This window comes from Microtus pennsylvanicus, chromosome 13 (assembly GCF_037038515.1).
Source record: "Microtus pennsylvanicus isolate mMicPen1 chromosome 13, mMicPen1.hap1, whole genome shotgun sequence".
Classification (NCBI taxonomy): Eukaryota; Metazoa; Chordata; class Mammalia; order Rodentia; family Cricetidae; genus Microtus; species Microtus pennsylvanicus.
The window spans coordinates 77,201,948-77,217,597 of NC_134591.1; the positions used below are offsets into that span (position 1 = coordinate 77,201,948).

Below are 15,650 nucleotides of genomic sequence, written 5' to 3' on the forward strand. Positions count from 1 at the left end.
CCCCACAAGCTCCGCTCATTGCCTCCGCTCCGCAGAGGAGGTCACCGAGGTGTTTGGAGGAGACACTGCTCTGCTCAAGTGACCGGGTGCTGGAGTTCCGAGGTCCTGGGATCTGCAAACCTAGAGGGTGAAAGGGCAAGTCCTTGGGTTCGAGAACCGAGGCACGGGTAGCTAGGAGCCTTAGGGGGGGTTTCCAGGTGTAGCGTCCAGAGACGCCGCGGGGAGGAGGAGGAGTGGATGCTCTGGGGCGGCCGCGGGCAGGGGGCGCGTCCTGCAAGTCCCCGCGGGTCCCTCTGGGCTGCTCCCGGGCCCATCCTCTTAGGCGCGTCCCCGCGGGCGCGCACCGCGGGCTCAGCCTGTGGGCTCGCGCTCCCGCGGAGCGGGGAGCGTGCGCGCGCGCCCTCCCTCCCTCGCTCCCTCCCTCCCCGCCCCGCCCGCCCGCCGCCACCCCGCCCCCGGCCGGGTACCCTCGCCGGACCCGAGAGAGAGCGCCGCCGCCATCTTAGCCGCCGCCTCCAGCGCAGCGCAGCCGATTAGGGGAGGGCGCGCGCGGCCCAGCAGCACGGCGGCTGCTGCTCCCATCCCGGTGCTCGCCGCGCCGCCCAGCCGCCGGGCCCCTCGCTGTCTGCGCCCCTCTTAGCGTCCCGCGCGCCTCCCTGCCGCTTCCGCGTCGGGCCGGCCGCGGCGCCCGGAGCCCGAGCGATGCTGCGCCGCCCTGCGTCCGCGCTGGCCCCGGCCGTCCGGCTGCTGCTGGCCGGGCTGCTGTGCGGTGGCGGGGTCTGGGCCGCGCGAGGTAAGCGGCGGGGCGCGGTGAGCCGGGTGAGGGTACCATAGCCGGGTGCACGGTTGGGCGGAGCGCGGGAGTCATGCGGGGCTGCGGGGTTCGGGTCGGGGCCGAGTACTGGAGCCGTATCCCCGGTTCAAGGTGGGGCCCGAGGGCGGGAGTCATGCGGGGCTGCTGGGTTATGGGCAAGGTGGGTACAGCGCTGAAGTCGTGCAGGGCCTCGGGGTTCTGGGCCGGGTGCGGGAATCGTGCCAGAGCCCGGGGTTCGGGTCCTAGTGCGCGCAGTGTATCAGGCAAGGTTCGGGTCCGAGTGTAGGAATGCTGCCAAGGCCCAGGGTTCGGATCCGAGTACGCGAATCGTATTGAGCAGGGTTTGGGTCCGAGTTCGTGAGTAGTGACCGGGTGCAAGGTGGGGACAGAGTGCAGGAGTCGTGTAGGGCTGCAGGATTTGGGTCCGAGTATGGGAATGGTGCCAGGGCCCAGGTCCGGTGCCAGGTCCGAGTGCACAGGCGATGTACGGATTCGAATGCGCTAGTCGTATCCGGCAAGGTTCGGGACCCAGCGCGGAGATCGTTATCAGGTGCACAGGTGCAGGACCTACTGCGGGAATGGTGTCAGCGCCCAGGGATCGGTGCCGAGCGACGTGATGTTATTGGGGCGCAGAGTTCTGGCCCGAATGTGGGACTGACTGCTTGGGTGCGGGGCTCCGGGCTGAGTGCAGAGCACGGAGCGGGCTCGCTCCGGAGGGTCAGGTTCAGGCTTGCAGAGCCGGCCACTGAGCTGCGGAGAACGTAGGCGCGCGCTGCAGTTGCCTGAGGAAGCCAGTTTTATGCCCAGGCGGGGCACCTGGGCCTTGGACCGTCCCGGTTGCAGCCCCAGGGTAGTGGAGGTGTTGATCTGAGAGATCAGGGGACGCACAGAGGGGGGGGGTGTCAGCCCACTTTCCGGTAGCGAACTCAGCCTGGGGGGTGCGCCCCTGGGTGGGATGCAGTGTACGTGTGTTGGGTGCTCAGAAGTGCATCAGCCTGGGGATGCACGCACGGATTTTGGTGTGTGCTTACATAAGAATCCACTCCTCCGCACCCCTTTCCCGAGATCCCGGTTCTCTGCTGCAGCTAGGTGGACACCACGACTTAGCCCCTCTCCGCCTCCTTTCCAAGTCTTTAAACGTGATTTCCGAAGTAGCAGAGGCGAAAACTCGGCTTCCTTCCCACCCTTTTACCCAAAGGCGAAATCGAGAAGGTGTTTGTGACCACTTCTCACCCACCGGGTGTGAGCCAACTATTCATCGCTTGAGCTTTACTCACAGCAATGTGCAAGGCTTGTATGACCACCACAGAAACCAGAAGCACCGTTAGTTAATTCCTTAGGATTGTAGGTGGCAAATAGTCTTTCTTTGTTAACCGATTGCAATTATTCATCCACTTAGCTAAACATTTTACCTGCCTTCGGATATTGACTGAGCTTGCCACCAAGAAACTTACGCATTGCAGATAAAGGCTTTTGAGTGGAACTTGAAATTGTAAACACTGGGCCCTGATCTTCAAGTATTCTTGGTAAATAGTCTATAGGATGCTCGAATCTGTTTTCTTCGAGTGTGTGTTTTGGTAATGAAGAGAACTTTGGGAGAAGTGGATTAATAGAAATCTGGATGAGATGGTCACATTATAACTTTGCAAGCTTTAAAATAAAGGTTGCTTTTTCTCCTTTGCCTGACTTTGGAAAGTCGTGTTCACAAATTAAAGGGCAGAAGAGGCCAAGGCATCCTTTGTTCCAGTGTGCCACCCAGAGGGCGATAAACTGTGAAAACTGCTTTTATTTCATTTAGAACATTCTGTCCATTCTTGTCAAAGTCAGCTCCCCCTCGACACTAAGTATCTAATTAGGCTGCATTGGATTTTTTAAAAGTTACATCAAGCCAAGTTTGAAATGATGTTTGAAGCCTGATATATATATATATATATATATATGTATATATATATATATATATATATGATGGGGGAAAAAGTCAGTTTTGGGAAAAACCCCATACATTAAAAAAAAAAGTGCTTAGGTTGGGTATTTTAGAAACAGTTCAAGTCATATTTGGTTTAGTTGTCAGTAAACCCTGCCTTTTTGAATCTGTGATTTTTAAGTTTGTTCCTATACCTACGTCCACTGTCCATTTAATGGCTTTGGTTGAACTATGGTATCATCTCAGCTGATTGTCCGCCGTACGGCAGACCGGCTGTGAGGAAGGGGAAGCTTCCACTGGGTTGAGTGAGTCATTTGTAATCTGATTTCTCTAGCTTTTCCCTGGTGCAGTTATGGTCCACTGGGGTTCTTAGTCTTCAAAATAAAAACATTTGAACATCAGTTTTTCTTTTGCATTTGTTGTTTCTTATTTTTTTCCGCTTGCCCATTCATGAATATTCCATGACATGCTAATAAAAAAATTTCAGTTCAAAATGTTACAAATGAGTTTTATATGTAAATAGCCAAGTTGTGGCAGTGTTTTCTGTAGATTCATTATTTCAGTTAACATCTGAGTCCTCCCAGCAATGCTGGTGTTGGAGACAGAGCCCAGGGCCTTGCCTGGGCTGGGCAGGTACCCTGCTACTTACTGGACCATATTTCCAGTTCATTTCATGTTGCCAGGCAGAATGGCGTAAGCTACTATTCATATTCCATATGCCTTGAAAAATTATTAATGGAATTGAGCTCACATGCAAACTTAGAGGGAAAATGATAGCTATCCTAATATAAATTGCATTGGATTATTAATTGTCTTGAGACTCTTTTATTCTTTTTCTTTTTCCATCTTTGAGGTAGTCTCACTCGGTAGCCTGGAGCTTGCTCTGTAGACCAGGATGGCCTTGAACTCATGGGGCTTCCCTCCGGCTCTTTCCTACTGCTGAGGTTACAGCAGTCTAGCTAATTAGTTGTTTTATTTTAGAGTACTATAGGATTTCACTTTAATTAAAAAAAGATCAAGTAGCCGGGGGCAGCAGCACACACCTTTAATCCAGGACAGGCTCCAAAGGTGCACAGAGAAACACTGTCTCCCAAAACAAAACAAAACAAGTAACTTTCTCTTTTCTTTTCCTTTTTTTTTTTTTTTTTTTTTTTTTTGCTTTTGAAGCAGGGTTTCTCTCTGCAGCCCTGGCTCTCTGCTCAGCAGAATTTTCACACAGACTTCTCACAGCCTAAAACTGAAGTATTAGTTGTTGTTGTTTTTTGTTTCAAAATCAAATACCAAGAGTAAAGCATGTGATAGGAACGCCTAACCCTTCTTCACTGTCCCGTTTGACAGCTGAATTTTCCCTTGAGATACTCTCTCTCTCTCTCTCTCCCTGAGTCTTCCTTTCTCTATTTCACTTGTTCAGTTTTGCATAGCATTTACCTCATTAATTTTTTTTACATTATTTGTTTATTATTTTGGGAGAAGGAGGCATACCTTTTAGCCATCTTGCTAGCTCTTGTTAAATAGGTTTTCAGAAATAACTTTGAAGCAAAGGAGCCATTTCAATATAGAATTATTGTTCTTAATCTAACATGTTTATTTATTTGGATCTGTAGATGTAGAAGAATTAAGAAAACATTACTAATTCTTAGTGGGTCATATTTCAGTCTTTAGCTTGATTAATTGGAGTACTGGATTAGGGGTAATTCATTCTTTGACCATATACTTTAGGAGAGAGACAAAACCAAACAGTTTCATAGAAATTGCTTTTCTATAGGATGATTACAAGTTCATTTCGAGGCTGGGCATGGTGGCGCACGCCTTTAATTCTAACACTCAGGAGGCAGAGGCAGGTGGATCTCTGTGAGTTAGAGATCAGCCTGGTCTACAGAGTGAGTTTCAGGATGGCCAGAGCTACACAGAGAAACCCTGTCTCAAAAACGAAACAAAACAAAAACTCGTATTTTAGATATGAAGAATATGGCCTAAAATGACATTATTGTGAAATACAGCATTTTTATATTGAAATCAGAAAATGCTATAATTGTTTTTTATTTATTTATTTTTTAGAAAATGCTATAATTGTAACATGTTTCAATAATGGGGTAAACTTATTAAAAACAAGTCTGAATATTTAAAATGATATACCTGAGATAAGTGAAATTTCACAGCACTAAATTATTGCAACTCAGGTGCCATCATGCGCATCTATAATCCTAGCACTTGGAGGTAGAGGCAGGAGAGTCAGAGCCTTGAGGGCTCTCTTGGCTGCAGAGACAGGTAGAGGTTAGCTTGGGCCATATGAGACCCTGTTGCAAACGATAAACTAATTCCATTATTTTCATTATTAAGACAGGAAAATGTGATTTTTTGATAGAATTTTATTTCACGTGAAAGAACTGAAACAGAACTGGTGAGATGGTGAGGTCATCAAGACTGATTTAAGTTCCTCCATCTCCTGCAGGTAGTTCTCTGATCACCATACTTGTGTCGTGACACGTACAAGCTCTCCCACCAAATAAAGAAATATAATATAAAAAACCCTTAAAAACAGAAGCAGGGCTGGAGAGATGGCTCAGTGGGTACGAGGGCTTATTGATCTTGCAGAGACCTAAGTCTGGTTCCTAGCACCCACCTGGTGGCTCACTACTATCTAATTCCAGTTCCAGTGGATCTTGTGCCCTCATCTGGTCTCCAGGGGCACTGCACACACATGGGGGCACAAACATACATGCATGCAAAACACATAAAAAATAAAGGTAAATAAATCCTTTTTAAAAATGGAAACAAACCAGGCATGATGACTTATACCTGTCATCATAAAGTTCAGGAGGGTGAAGCAGGAGGATTGCCACGAGTTTGAAGCAAGCCTGGGCCATGTAGTGAGCTCCAGGCTATTCTAGTTGAGGCTTCAGAACATTCTACCTTGCTTTTCTTGATTTGGGAGAAGCAGAGTTTCTCAAACAAAATCCACGTTTGCAAATGGAAATTTAAAATAAAATACAGCTTATGTAGGTGAGGAATATGCTCTCTTGTCTGGCGGAGGTGATTTCTGCAGAGTCATGTTTTTCATTGTTAAAAAACCCAGACCCCACGGGGTCCTTAGACACAAACAGAGGCTCCCAAAAGGTCCTCGGTGGGAGCCTCATGCTGGACAGCCCCGTCCTGGACAGGTTACCTGAAGAGACTTCACCTGCCCTTTGTCTGCAGCGTTTAGGTATGGCTCCGCTCATTTGATCATTTAGCTTTAGGATGATATTATTAGACTGGGCAATTTCACAGGACGCCTTGCTGAGTGTTTTTTTTTTTTTAAAAGGTTCTCAGCAAAGATTCAGTTATTTCAAAGTAACTGGATATGAAGTGTCTTAAAAGCCTGTAAAAATGCATTGAAGGTCAACTTTCTTCCATGCCGGACCCCAGCAGGAAGCTGGTGGCAGGCAGCGTACCAAAAGAAGGCCCGTGTTTGCCTCTGTGCCTCTTTGGTCGGGTGGGCATTGTCTCAGTCTCCTGTTTCAGATCAGGCTGCTTCTCGGTCCAAAGAACGCCCATTGAGTCTGTGCTCAGATTCTCTGTTTAACGCGTTTCTTTTCTTCATCTTTTGCTTTTGGGTCTGGGAACCGAACCCAGGGCCTCATGCATGCTCATGCTAGGTCACCACTCAGCCTCTGAGCAGAGTTGAGGTCGAAAGAAGACCTCTGTTTCCTATAACCATTTAAAAATTAATTAAGTACTAAGTAATCACACTGCAGATGGAACCTTGTGCCTGCTAGGCGAGTGCTGTGCGCTGAGCTACCTCCCAGAACTCCCTTTGAAACAGTGCTGTGGAGATGCATGTGCCATAAACTCTGCGTGTGCGTTTCTATCTGTGTCAGAGGTTGACATCAGGTGTCCTCCTCCGTTGTCCTTATACTTTCATCCAGGGGCTCTGACTGAACCAGCGCTCACCAGTCGGCTAGACTGGCTAGTCAGCGAATCCAAGTGTCTCCATTTCTCTCCACCCCAGGAGTAGGTTCACAGACTTTCTTGAGCACACCTAGCTCTTCCATGGGGCTTGCGGTCTGAACTCGGGACCTCCCGCTAGTGCAGCAGGCAGCAGGCAGCAGGCACGGTCATCACAGGCTGAGCCGCCGGGCCGTGGCACACAGTCTCCTGAGCTGGCTTCTGACTACGTGTGTGACCTTGCAGTTGTGATCCTGATGTCACTTGCCACCCCCAGTGCTGGGATTATAGGTGCGCGCCACCACTGCCCAGCCTTAACCTCCTGCTTAATCTCCTTATGTTTAACTGTTTAACCTCAGACTTTCTCAGAGGCTGCGGCGTCCTGTGACCTCCACAGTCGCTCAAGGGAGCAGTTTTCTGCTCAGACATTCCCAGTCGTCTGTTCTTCAGTTGGAGGTTGCTGGTTTTTTCTTAATGGGGCAAAGAAACATTTCACCTAACCAATTCCTTCCTTCATGTTTGTGCCCCAGGTTTTGAACTGAGCTGGAAGGAACTTTGAAGGCATTGTCTTCTGTTAGCGCAGCCGGTCCCCCACCCCCTCGGACAGACAGCCTGTGTGCACCTATGGGACTCTGGATACAAAGCCTCTCTCATGCTCTGCTTTCCTTTGGACCCAGTCCTATCTTTCCTATCTTGGCGTCATCTCAGCCTGAGACTCTTTGTCACTTGTCGCTCTGACCCACAACATTTTGTGACCCAGTATCTCCCAGGTTCTCATGTTTGGTGATCTGCGATGGAGCCAGCTTATGTTGGGGACACATGCAGACTTCATGAAGGGCCGAACTTCATGAAGGGGTTGGAAATGCCACATGAATTCCTAGGCTACAGGTAGCTTAGACAATGACAATAGCTCATTCATTATATTTTTGTCATGCTAATTGAAGACTGGGTTTGAAAAGAAAATTGTTTTGTCTGGTTCGTTGATTTTATTCTTTAATTAATGTTCCTTATTTACCCAATCTTAACCCTAGTACAAACATTTAGAGAGATGCTTTTAGAATCAAATGTACTTTGAAACTTAGTAAGAATAAATGCCATCTTTAATACCTCTTTAAAATGAAAGAAACAAAAATATTCTAAGTTCTTCCCAGTACTTAAAAATTTTTTGAGACAGGGTCTCAGGTAGCCTAGACTAGCCTCCAGCTCCATACGAAGAAGCTGAGAATAACCCTTGAACTTCTGATCCTTCTGCCTGTGCCCCATGTGCTGGGACCAGGCACATGCTAGTTAATCATGCCCAGTTTAAGGGTGTTGGGGATCACAGACACATACCCCTCACACTCGAGTGTGACTTTGTGCTTGCTAGGCAAGTACTCTACAGCTCAAACCGCACCCGTGTGTGTATACTGCACACATTTTTTTTGACAGAGTCTTACTATGTATCCCAGACTGTCTTAGAGCTCACACTCTCACTCAGGCTGGCCTTTAGCTTTTAGCAGTACTCCTGCCTCAGCCTTTCAGATGGACTGGCTAGGGCGCAGTCTCCCGGCTGATGCTCCCAGCTGATGCCCGCCTCCTGCCTCATGGGGAGACTCTGGCCTTTTATTCTTCAGTAGCCTCAGGATGCAGGCTGCCCCTTCTTTGTGTGCACAGCACCTTGTCAGAGCCATGTTATTCTAAGTTCAGCAGAGACAGTGAGAGCAGGTGGGGTTGATGCGTGATTTGGGGGGATTAAAACCCTGGGTCAAACAGATTGTGTTTACCTTTAAGTACGATGGCTAATTCCTGCCAGTTTCAAATTGCATACAGGATTAGTGCCTAGAATGACAGTAATTAAAATTCCCAGCTAATCCCTCATCTTTTTTTTCCCTGCCATGCATTTCAAACATTTATCAAAGAAATAGAGCAGTGTGCGCTGACGTGTCTCTAATTTTTTTTTCTGGTCTCCTCTGGGTAAAGTGTGTGGAAGAACAGTGGGGCGGGAACTGGCAGTGGGGACTGGCGGCTTTGTGCCTGAGCCCCCAGGGTATCTCACAAATCCTCAAGGTGGATTATAAACCCTGTTGGTGAGGGCTGATCTGAGATTCTCTAAATAGCTGTTGACACCTGTGTGTGATTCCCAAGCAAAGCTTGGCAAGGGTTTAAAAGGGCTGTGCCCAGGTGTGTGAGTGCCTGTGCTTGGTTAACCCAGGAGTAACTAGTACTTCAAAGTCTCAGACAGAAAACAAACACCCCCGGGCTGCAGTGTGGCGCAGCAGTGAAGTCGCATTGCTGCTGTTACTCCAGAGAACCTGCTGAGTTCGGTTCCCAGCAATCTTAGCCAGGCAGCTCGCGACTGCCTGTCACTCTAGCTTCCGGGGATCCGATGCCCTCTCCTGACCTCCTTCACGCACAGGCACACGTGTGACATACACATAAATAAAAATGATAAGTATTATGGCTCAAGTGTGGCTTTGTGCTAGAGCACACACTGTGTATGTAAGGTCCTAGATCCTCAGTATTGCAAAAGCAAAACAATTCGGGGGCTGGAGAGATGGCTCAGGGACTAAGAGCACTGACTGTTCTTGCAGAGGACCCAGGTTCGGTTCCCAGTGCTCAGGCAGCTCATGACCATCCATAATTCCAGTTTCAGGGGAATCTGTGGGGGCACTACACGTACATGGTATGCATACATTCATACAGGCGAAACATTCATACATGTAAAATAAATAATATTAAGATAGAATGCAACAAGAAAAACCTTAACTGTTGGGCGAGCAGGTCTGCTCAGCAGGTAAAGGTGCCTGCCCCACAAGCCTGGAGAGCCGAGCTGGATTCTCACATCTTTATGATGTGTTTAACTGTGAGGCTGTTTAAATAGTGTGGCTGTGATTTGTGTATTAAGTTCTTAGTTTCTGGTTTTTGTGTTTAGAATATAGGGAAGAGGGAGCTGCAGTGTTGGCTGCTGGTGCCCTGGCTGGGAAGCTCTCCTGACTTCACTGCAGGGTTGGCCGCTGGGTCTGGGTTCTGAACATTTCTCTTGGGCTTTAATTTGCTAAAGCTGTGCACATATGTAAAGAAAAAAGTAGATTATTTTAGGGAATATGTAGTTGTAGAATTGTTGCTTATGTCATTTCTTAAGCAGTTATGCTGTTAATGCTTAAAAGAAGGCTAGCATTGTCTGCACAAAAAATTTGGTGACTTCCCTCCCCTGAATTAGTAATAAAATTACTTCTGTTGAGTAAACTTTTTATGTCATCTTATAATAAAAGCTGAAAAATACCTTTGTTTCTATTTATTTAAAAAAACTTTTCTATATGTATCCTTGATAACAGATTTTGAAGATATCATATAAGATGATAGAACATTTGAATGGGGCAATAGATGTAAGAAAGTTAAGTTTAAAAAGAAACATTTGTTTTTTTACATTCAATGTTTATTTGAAATCAAAAAAAGAAGAAAGAAACGTGGTAGAAGGAGAGACTCAAGTTCTGAGAGTTGTTCCCTCACCCCCACATCTTTTGAGGTGGATGCCCCCAAACTCCTGTGGTGGAAGGAGAGACTCGAGTTCTGAAAGTTGTTCCCTGACCCCCACATCTTGCTGAGGTGGATGCCCCCAAACTCCTGTGCACACACACATATTAGGGAAAGAATGAACGCTTTTCCTAGATGAATTGGATATATTTAAACCTCTTTTAAGCCGTGTGGTGGCACATGCGGACCACAGTTAGGGGTGATTCTAAGATGACCCAGAAGGTCACTCGTCCAGCCGTTTGTTGATCCGCGAATACAGCAACTTGAAACTCACATTTCATTTTATTTCTTTATATTTCTAACGTTTCAAAATCCTTGGAGTTTGCCAACTGACCACTGACATTCCCTCAGCCTGTAGTGAGCGTGAGTGGAGATTTGTAGGAAACCGGCTCAGTCACACACAGCAGCACCTCATTGGAGCCAGAAACTTGCGCATCACGTGCGCTGATGAGATGGGAGGGAGAGTCCTGCTTGTGGAGGATGGGTCAAGGGTGGACAGCAGCCTGCTAGTGTGAATGGAGGCAGAGACGAGAGATAGTGCACGAGCCTCCTGCTGCAGCTCTTGATCAGGGCAGGTATTGTGTCCACTATGGGGACTGTCTGACCCTTTCTGACCCTTTCTGACCCTCGGTCTTGCTGTATATAGCCCAGGCTGGGACCATAGGCATGGGCCACTTCACATGTCTTTCAGGAACTGTTAATATTATATAAACTAGTGACTGATCAAACTTGCCTAATTGTTTGTACTAAAGAATTCAACTTGAGTGGCTGTTTGAAACTGTCTCTTGGGTTTTCCAAATTATTTAATCTATAAGAATCAGATTTGTTCTTGTAGAAGTATTTCACTAGCGTAAAGATAAAAAGTGTGTTTTAGAGCCAGCCAGATAGCTCAGCAGGTGGAAACATTTGTGCAGAAGCCTGTTGACCGGAGTCTGGGGCCTGGGCGACCCTGGCCCTTCCACGTGATAGTGGAAGGGGAGAGCCAGCTCCAGCTGCACACATGGGCTATGGCACTCACGTGCCCACGCTCAGACGCAGCACCTCGTGCACACTTACACACACACCTGATAATAAATCTCGGAAGGGGGCCGGAGCGATGCTCTTGCAGAAGTACCTGAGCTCAGTTCCCAGCACCCATACTAAGAACTGTGTGTAACTCCAGACTCAGGCAGGATCCAACACCCTCTGCAGCAATGCATGCCCACACACACACAGATACATGCAGACAAGGCACGTGCATAGTAAATAAAAATAAATAAATGCAAAAGACATTTAAAGTGTGATCTGGAGAGATGGCTCAGGGGTTAAGAGCACTGGCTGCTCTTCCAGAGGACGCAGGTTCAATTCCCAGCACACATAGCAACTCATAGCTGTCTGTAACTCCATTTCCAGAGGATCTCTCACCCTCACATAGACATACATACAGGCAAAACACCAATGGACATAAAATAAAAATAATCTAGATTTTAGCACAAGCTTTTACAGAGCTGATACACAGCTCTGAATGTCCTGGAACTCAATTTGTAGACCTTGGACTTACAGAGATCTGCCTGCCTCTGCCTCCCAAGTGCTGGGATTAAAGGCGTGCGCCACCACTGCCTGGCTGAGATATTCTTAATGGGGTGTACATGTTCTTTGTTATCTTTCCTGGAAGCCATTCACTGAAAACACGCTGCAGTGCTGGACGTGGTGGCTCACTCTCTAATCCAGCACTTGGGAGGCAGAGGCAGGCGGCTCATTTGCTGTTTGTACCAGAGTTAGGTATGGTGGCACACACCTATAGTTCTGGCACTCCAGAGACTGAGGCAGGAGGATCATTTTAGCCCAGGAGTTTGAGACCAGACCAAGCCACATGTGTGATAATCACTCGGGGGAGAAGCAGAGCCTGCGCTACCAATTTTCCGGGTTCCTGTATTGTGATCTCATATCCCCCTCCACTCAGAACTTGGTGTGCCTGTTTTGAGACAAATTGGTCTCAAGTGTAGCCTACGGTGACCATTAACCCAGTCCTCCATCTCCCGAGTACTAGGATTACACTCTAGGCCATTCTCTGACTTAATTAAGGATTTTAAGGAACTTATGTTAACACGGTTTTGTTTCTGTGCGTATTTACTGTATTAGAAGGCTGGTGGTGGCGCATGCCCTTAGTCCCAGCACTCTGGAGGCAGAGGAAGGAGGATCTCTGTGAGTTCCAAGCCAACCTGGTAAACAGTGAGTTCTAAGACAGCCAGGACTAAAAAGCCAAGAAACAAACAAAACAAAAAGAATCAAAAGTAAGACCAGTTGAGCAAATTAATAGTGACAGTAATAATAACGCCACCACATGGTCATTTAACACATTCATTTCTTTTCCCTAAAACAGAGTTTAGAGAGCTGGAATGTGACTCAGTTGTAGAAAAAAACACTTGCTGACATGCAGTTGTCCTTGGGTTTGATGCCAGCACCCCAAAAACAAATAGTTAACATTTAGTCAGAAGAGTGGCCCTGGTTTGTTTTCTAGTCTCTGATTGTGAAGTGAGCTGAATTCTCTATCCAGTCTGTTCTGTTTGAAATAGCTGAGGAAAGTTCAGCCTCACACCGTGGCAAAGGTGTAGACCTCCCAAAAAGAGCCCCCCCAAGAGACGGGAGCCACCTAAGCAAAGGTGTAGAGCTCCCAAAAAGAGCCCCCCAAAGAGACGGGAGCCACCTAAGCAAAGGTGTAGACTTCCCGAAAGGAGCCCCCCCCAAGAGACGGGAGCCACCTAAGCAAAGGTGTAGCCCTCCCAAAAAGAGCCCCCCCCAAGAGATGGGAGCCACCTAAGCAAAGGTGTAGAGCTCCCAAAAGAGCCCCCCCAAGAGACGGGAGCCACCTAAGCAAAGGTGTGGACCTCCTGAAAAGACACCCCCCCCCCAGGAGACTGGAGTCACCTAAGCAAAGGTGTGGACCTCCTGAAAAGACCCCCCCCCAAGAGACTGGAGCCACCTAAGCAAAGGTGTGGACCTCCTGAAAAGACCCCCCCCCCCAAGAGACTGGAGCATACCGTCCAGAGTGTACTCACTCCAGCCGCTGTCCCTCTGGGGTAAGTCACCTCTAGTTTGCCTCTGACTGCTGGGTGACAGTGCAGAGCGCAGTCTGCAGAGGCCTTTCTGCGGCACAGGGGTTCGCTTGCTGCTTCTTACTGTGCTCCTCATTAACCACGAGGGGCCCCCTGAGTGCAGGAGAGAGTGGCGTTCTGGCCCTCAGGCCTGGCATTGCTTGTGAGCTGTATTATAGATCTCATCCAGCCAGTGCTGACCTCGAACTCACGACCACCCAAGTACTGCGGTTACTGATGTTCACTACCATGCCTGGTATTTCATTAATTTTTATTTTATATATGTAGGAGTTTTGCCTGTATGTTTGTATGTATATATGTGCAGCACATACATGCAGTGCCTATGGAAGCCAGAAGAGGACATTGGAGGGCCCTCTGGAAATGGAGTTACAGAAGGTTGTGACCACCATGTGGGTGCTGAGAACCAAACCTGGGTCCTCTGCAAAAGCAGCCAGCATTCTTGATCACTGCAGGCTGCTCCCCAATGCACCTCCCTTTCTCTTGGAAGGTGGTGGCAGTGGGACAAGGACCACTGAGTTGGCTCAGTCAATAATAACAAATTCTCACCTTTGTCTATCTGGCCTCAGCAGGCCCTGCAAGCCTTTAAGTGGGTGCTTTCACTGTAAAGTGCTTCATGATGAATGGAGTCTGTGTTTGCTCTTGGCTTTATTTTCTGAGAAATCCTCTGAGATTTCTCGGCATCTGGCTTTCCCCCGGGACAGATCCACCCTCAGAAGCCTGCCTGGGTGCTCATGGGAAGGGCTGTGAACTGGTAGCTCTGGGCATTTTGTTTTGGTGTTGCCCTCGACAAGGCCAATGCCTTATTTTTGCTTCGACAACATCCCCTGCATCTGGCTTTGCCTCACTGTGCTCTACTCCAGTCCTACCCTTTGTGTGTGACAGCCCTTGGTTGTAAAGCTGACACTTGCCTGCCCACTTACACAGGCTCTGGTACCTTGGATAGTATTGCATTAGGACATTAGGGACTTAAGACCCTTAAATTAAAAAAAAAAGTTAGTTATCTAAATAACAAAATCCACCCCACCCCCCCAGCTTCTGACTCACGGTTGCTGGAGTTCTATAAGTAAAAGGAACTTCAGAAACCCTGTTGCTCACACATTTTACCAGAGCAGAAGTCACCTCTTATCAGTGATTTTGTAGCTCAGGACTAGCAGACTTAAGAATGAACATGGAGGTGGCTGAAGGGATGGCTCAGAGGTTAAGAGCACTTACTGCTCTTGCTGTAGATCTGGGGTTCAGTTTCTCACACCCACACGGTGGCTCACAACCATCTGTAACTGCTGTGGGATAACGCTCTTGTACACTGTAAAGATTTGTCACTCATACTGGTTTAATAAAATGGTGATTGGCCGGTAGTCAGGCAGGAAGTATAGATGGGGCAACCAGACTAAGAATTCTGGGAAGAGAAAAGGCAGGGATGCATTCGCTAGCCAGACACAGAGGAAGCAAGATGAGAATGCTTTACTGAGAAAAGGTACCAAGCCACGTGGCTAAACATAAATAAGAATTATGAGTTAAGTTGAAAGAGCTAGTTAATAATAAGCCTGAGCTAACAGGCCAAACAGTTTATAATTAATATAAGCCTCTATGTTTCTTTGGGACTGAACAGCTGTAGGACCAGGCGGGACAGAAATTTCCATCTACATGTAACTCCAATTTCAGGAGATCTGACGCCTTCTGGTCTCCACTGACTCCTGCATGTATATGGTACACATAAACATACATGTAAATAGAAAAAAAAAACTTAAAAATAAGCAAAAAGAGCTGGGCGGTGGTGGCGCACGCCTTTAATCCCAGCACTCGGGAGGTAGAGGCAGGCGGATCTCTGTGAGTTCGAGACCAGCCTGGTCTACAGAGCTAGTTCCAGGACAGGCTCCAAAGCCACAGAGAAACCCTGTCTCGAAAAACCAAAAAAAAAAAAAAAAAAAGCAAAACCAAAAAAAAAAAAGCAAAAAGTTCTGGTGCAATTGGGAGTGTAGTAGCGCCATATTAGAGCATGTGCTTTCAAGTGCAAAGCCCTGATCCTGAATTTCTGGTAAACAACTTGTTTTCCTCTGCTCTGAGACAGCCTTCAGCTGCTCTGAGCACGAGACCCTCAGAAGTTCCTGATGGCAGGAGAGTGGTTTCTGGTGCGTTTGGCTGGGGCGTGGCTATCAGTTAAGAATCTCTGTATAAGCGGCTCTGGTACACAGTAAAGGGGCATTCTGGTTTCAAGGATGACCCGTGTCTCTGTGTGTCTCTGTGTGTTTCAGTCTCCAGCCGGGTCCACGAACTGTATGGCAGCACATAGAGTGCAGAGGGCGTGATGCGCCGCAAACCCCAGCACAATCCCGAAATATTTTTGATAATTACTACACTGTATTTATATTTATGTATT

General features: G+C 47.7%; 1 protein-coding gene across 4 annotated transcripts in view; it reads left to right on the forward strand.

The window, feature by feature from the left end:
• Positions 1 to 496: 496 nt before the first annotated feature.
• Positions 497 to 15,650, forward strand: part of Clstn1 (calsyntenin 1) — a 67,815-nt gene continuing 52,661 nt past the window's right edge. For 2 of the 4 annotated variants that reach the window (XM_075946234.1, XM_075946236.1), the window contains exon 1: positions 554 to 793. In XM_075946234.1, coding sequence (XP_075802349.1) covers positions 703 to 793 — 91 coding nt within the window. In that variant the 5' untranslated portion in view covers positions 554 to 702. Of the gene's footprint in view, positions 794 to 15,650 lie in introns of all 4 variants that reach the window. The other 2 variants (XM_075946233.1, XM_075946232.1) reach the window with 2 other exon arrangements.